Source organism: Salmo salar, chromosome 16 (genome assembly GCF_965601325.2).
Source record: "Salmo salar chromosome 16, fSalSal1, whole genome shotgun sequence".
NCBI classification, from domain to species: Eukaryota; Metazoa; Chordata; class Actinopteri; order Salmoniformes; family Salmonidae; genus Salmo; species Salmo salar.
The window spans coordinates 74,830,001-74,835,000 of NC_138306.1; the positions used below are offsets into that span (position 1 = coordinate 74,830,001).

General features: G+C 49.4%; 1 protein-coding gene across 10 annotated transcripts in view; it reads left to right on the top strand.

Annotated features, from left to right (window-relative positions):
• Positions 1 to 5,000, top strand: part of LOC106595512 (traf2 and NCK-interacting protein kinase) — a 72,035-nt gene that overhangs the window by 42,570 nt on the left and 24,465 nt on the right. For all 10 annotated transcript variants that reach the window (XM_082962914.1, XM_082962915.1, XM_082962916.1 and 7 more), the window contains one exon: positions 4,783 to 4,839. In XM_082962914.1, coding sequence (XP_082819040.1) covers positions 4,783 to 4,839 — 57 coding nt within the window. The remainder of the gene's footprint in view (positions 1 to 4,782; positions 4,840 to 5,000) is intronic.

Genomic DNA, 5,000 nt, shown 5'->3' on the forward strand with positions numbered 1-5,000 from the left:
CTCCTCTCCTCTCCTTAGCCTCCTCTCCTTAGTCTCCTCTCCTTTGCCTCCTCTCCTCTCCTCTCTGTAGCCTTCTCTCCTCTCCTCACCTTAGCCTCCTCTCCTTTCCGCTTTCCTCTCCTTAACCTCCTCTCCTTAGCCTCCTCTCCTTAGCCTTATGTCCTCTCCTCTCATTAGCCTCCTCTCGTTAGCCTCCTCTCCTCTCCTTAGCCTTATGTCCTCGCCTTAGCCTCATCTCTGCTCCCCTCTCCTCTCCTTAGCCTCCTCTCCTCTCCTTAATCTCATCTCCTTAATCTCATCTCTGTAGCCTTCTCTCCTTTCCTCTCTGTAGTCTCCTCTCTGTAGTCTTCTCTCCTCTCTGTAGTCTCCTCTCCTCTCTGTAGTCTTCTCTCCTCTCTGTAGTCTCCTCTCCTCTCTGTAGTGTTCTCTCCTTTCTGTAGTCTTCTCTCCTCTCTGTAGTCTCCTCTCTGTAGTCTTCTCTCCTCTCTGTAGTCTCCTCTCTGTAGTCTTCTCTCCTCTCTGTAGTCTTCTCCCCTCTCTGTAGTCTCCTCTCCTCTCTGTAGTGTTCTCTCCTTTCTGTAGTCTTCTCTCCTCTCTGTAGTCTCCTCTCTGTAGTCTTCTCTCCTCTCTGTAGTCTCCTCTCCTCTCTGTAGTGTTCTCTCCTCTGTAGTCTTCTCTCCTCTCTGTAGTGTTCTCTCCTCTCTGTAGTCTCCTCTACTCTGTAGTCTCCTCTCCTCTCTGTAGCCTTCTCTCCTCTCCTCTCCTTAATCTCCTCTCCTTAATCTCCTCTCCTTAATCTCCTCTCCTTAGCCTTCTCTCCTCTCCTCTCTGTAGTCTCCTCTCTGTAGTCTCCTCTCCTCTCTGTAGTCTCCTCTCTGTAGTCTCCTCTCCTCTCTGTAGTCTCCTCTCTGTAGTCTCCTCTCTGTAGTCTCCTCTCCTCTCTGTAGTCTCCTCTCTGTAGTCTCCTCTCTGTAGTCTCCTCTCTGTAGTCTCCTCTCTGTAGTCTCCTCTCCTCTCTGTAGTCTCCTCTCTGTAGTCTCCTCTCCTCTCTGTAGTCTCCTCTCTGTAGTCTCCTCTCTGTAGTCTCCTCTCTGTAGTCTCCTCTCCTCTCTGTAGTCTCCTCTCCTCTCTGTAGTCTCCTCTCTGTAGTCTCCTCTCTGTAGTCTCCTCTCCTCTCTGTAGTCTCCTCTCTGTAGTCTCCTCTCTGTAGTCTCCTCTCTGTAGTCTCCTCTCCTCTCTGTAGTCTCCTCTCTGTAGTCTCCTCTCTGTAGTCTCCTCTCCTCTCTGTAGTCTCCTCTCTGTAGTCTCCTCTCCTCTCTGTAGTCTCCTCTCCTCTCTGTAGTCTCCTCTCTGTAGTCTCCTCTCTGTAGTCTTCTCTCCTCTCTGTAGTCTCCTCTCTGTAGTCTCCTCTCCTCTCTGTAGTCTCCTCTCTGTAGTCTCCTCTCTGTAGTCTCCTCTCTGTAGTCTCCTCTCTGTAGTCTCCTCTCCTCTCTGTAGTCTCCTCTCTGTAGTCTCCTCTCCTCTCTGTAGTCTCCTCTCCTCTCTGTAGTCTCCTCTCTGTAGTCTCCTCTCTGTAGTCTTCTCTCCTCTCTGTAGTCTCCTCTCTGTAGTCTCCTCTCCTCTCTGTAGTCTCCTCTCTGTAGTCTCCTCTCCTCTCTGTAGTCTCCTCTCTGTAGTCTCCTCTCCTCTCTGTAGTCTCCTCTCTGTAGTCTCCTCTCCTCTCTGTAGTCTCCTCTCTGTAGTCTTCTCTCCTCTCTGTAGTCTCCTCTCTGTAGTCTCCTCTCCTCTCTGTAGTCTCCTCTCTGTAGTCTCCTCTCCTCTCTGTAGTCTCCTCTCTGTAGTCTTCTCTACAACCTTTTTCTCTCTTATTCCTCCCTATGGCATTTGATTCGTTTTGTCCTTTTGCCTATTTATTTTTCTGTCTCTCTTTGTCTTTCTTTGTCTCTGCCTCTGTCTCTCTCTCTGTCTGTCTCTCTGTCTCTCTCTGTCTCTCTCTGTCTTTCTTTGTCTTTCTCTGTCTCTCTGTGTCTCTCCCTGTCTCTCCCTGTCTCTCTCTGTCTCTTTCTGTCTTTCTTTGTCTCTCTCTGCCTCTGTCTCTCTCTGTCTCTCTCTGTGTCTCTCTCTGTCTCTCTCTCTCTGTCTCTCTCTGTCTCTCTCTCTCTCTCTCTCTGTGTCTCTCTCTGTCTCTCTCTCTGTCTCTCTCTCTGTGTCTCTCTCTGTCTCTCCCTCTCTGTCTCCCTCTGTCTCTCTCTGTCTCTCTGTCTCTGTCTCTTTCTCTGTAAATCTCTGCTGTTGTTCATTTGACCTCCAGAACTGCTGGAGCGAGACACTGATTTGCTGAACCTGCTTCCTCAGCTCACACTGCGGACTGTGTGTGTGTGTTAGTGTGTCTGTGCATGCCTCCGTTTGTTTACGTGTGCATATTTGTGCACATCTCATCTTTAGAGTGTATACTATACACAGCCTGTGTAGCTCCAGAGCACGGGCCTGGATTATGCTGCTCTGCCTGCTGCTCTACCCGCTCAGGGCTCACCATGGCTGGGTTGGGCTGCTAGGATAATCCCAGGCTTCAGGCCCAGAGGTATAAGGAGAGAGAGTGGCTCTTTGATGCCCGGGGAATCATATAGGATAGAGAGGAGAGGGGAGGATGTTTGGGTTCTATGAGGAGGGTGGGGGGCTTGGTGTGTGTAGCTGGGGAGGGGAGGATGTGTGGGTTCTATGAGGAGGGTGGGGGGCTTGGTGTGTGTAGCTGGGGAGGGGAGGATGTGTGGGTTCTATGAGGAGGGTGGGGGGCTTGGTGTGTGTAGCTGGGGAGGGGAGGATGTGTGGGTTCTATGAGGAGGGTGGGGGGCTTGGTGTGTGTAGCTGGGGAGGGGAGGATGTGTGGGTTCTATGAGGAGGGTGGGGGGCTTGGTGTGTGTAGCTGGGGAGGGGAGGATGTGTGGGTTCTATGAGGAGGGTGGGGGGCTTGGTGTGTGTAGTTGGGGAGGGGAGGATGTTTACATTTTGGAATGTGTGAGACAGGTGTGTCAACCTGCGATTTTTACATTGGAAAGTAGAGAGGAGAGTGGTGTGTGTGTGTGTGTGTGTGTGTGTGTGTGTGTGTGTGTGTGTGTGTGTGTGTGTGTGTGTGTGTGTGAGTGTGTGTGTGTGTGTGTGTGTGTGTGTGTGTGTGTGTGTGTTTGGCACAATATGCAAACAGTATGCATTTCTTAGACTGGGTAGTCCGTGCAGGAGGGAGGGAGGGAGGGAGGGAGGGAGGGAGGGAGGGAGGGAGGGAGGGAGAAAGTGGTTTCTTCTCATCTTTCCCTCCTCTGGGGAAGAGGTTGCTGTGGTCATGGAAATGGGGAAAAATAGCCTCCAACCTTCAGTCATTCTGTCCATCCCATCACCCACTTAGCCCCTCACCCCTAGCAGGACAATGCTCACTTCTTCTCCTCTCCTGATGTGTGTGTGTTGGCCACTGTACGTTGGACAGCCAGGCCTGTTGCTAGGCTACGGACAGGAAGTGTCCTGCATAGTAAATGTATCTGAGGGGATCTGTGTAATGGAGTTGGCAGTAGACGCGCACACACACACACACACACACACACACACACACACACACACACACACACACACACACACACACACACACTCGTCATCTGGTTGGTGCTATGAGGCTTGAGACAGCAGATCTAGGTCAGGAAGGCATGCGAGAATAACCAATTAACGAATGAAAAAAGGAACGACGCTTTACATTCTGAATGAGTCGACTTAGGGAAGAGAAGGGCTTTCCTTGCTATGAGAGCTGACACACACACCCCACCAACATGTGTGTTGGTGTGGACTTTGAGGTCCATAGACTGCTGTATTCTGGTAGTAATTCTATTGTTTTTCTCAAACAAAGAGTCTTTTGTACTTGTGGAATTGGGGCAGACTGATCCTAAAAGAAAAAATGTCTCCAAGAACGTGTGTGTGTGTGTGTGTGTGTGTGTGTGTGTGTGTGTGTGTGTGTGTGTAAGTGCGCGTGTGTGTGTGTGTGTGTGTGCGTGCGTGTATGTGTGTGTGTGTGTGTGTGTGTGTGTGTGTGTGTGTGTGTGTGTGTGTGTGTGTGTGTAAGTGCGCGTGTGTGTGTGTGTGTGTGTGGGTGGGTGCGTGCGTGTGTGTGTGTGTGTGTGTGTGTGTATCTGTGTGTGTTTGTGTGTGTGAGTGTGGTGAAACCTATGGACTCTACTGTAGCCTGAATGAGTCAGAGTGGTAGCTCATTGGCCTGTGACTAGTCATTGCTTAATTCCCCACATCCTCTCCTCCTCTCTTTCCCTTCCCTCCTCCCCTCTTCTCTTCATTAATGTCTGTTCTGTTCTTTATTCTCTCCTAGAACTCGGATCATTCAAGTAAAAACATTTCCCCCTTGTCTGTTTCCTGCTGCTATTCTGGTTAATGATCAACATTAGGCCATTAAGACTAAAGGAAAGTTCCACCCAAAAACTATATTTGGGTGTTTGTTTCATTAGTCCACTGTTGACATAGTCTCAAAAAGTGTCTTGTCAGCCATCACGTTTTGAAGATATGTGACCTTCCAAATAGAGAAGTCATCCTCGTGTGATGTGTTTTGCATCATATGATGCTGCCTTTTGCGTCATGATGCGTCATATGCATTTGGAAGGTTACATATCTTGAAAACGTGATGGCTGACAAGACAAACGTTTTGAGACTATGTCAACAATGGACTAATGAAACAAATACCTAAAGATAGTTTTAATCTTAGGTCATGAACTAATTATCGTCTTTCTGTCTCAGGGTCGTCATGTCAAGACAGGGCAACTTGCAGCCATCAAGGTCATGGATGTCACCGGGGTAAGTCGCATATACACACACACACACACACACACACTCATACATACATACACACACACACACACACACACACACACACACACACACACACACACACACACACACACACACACACACACACACACACACACACACACACACACACATACATACACACATTC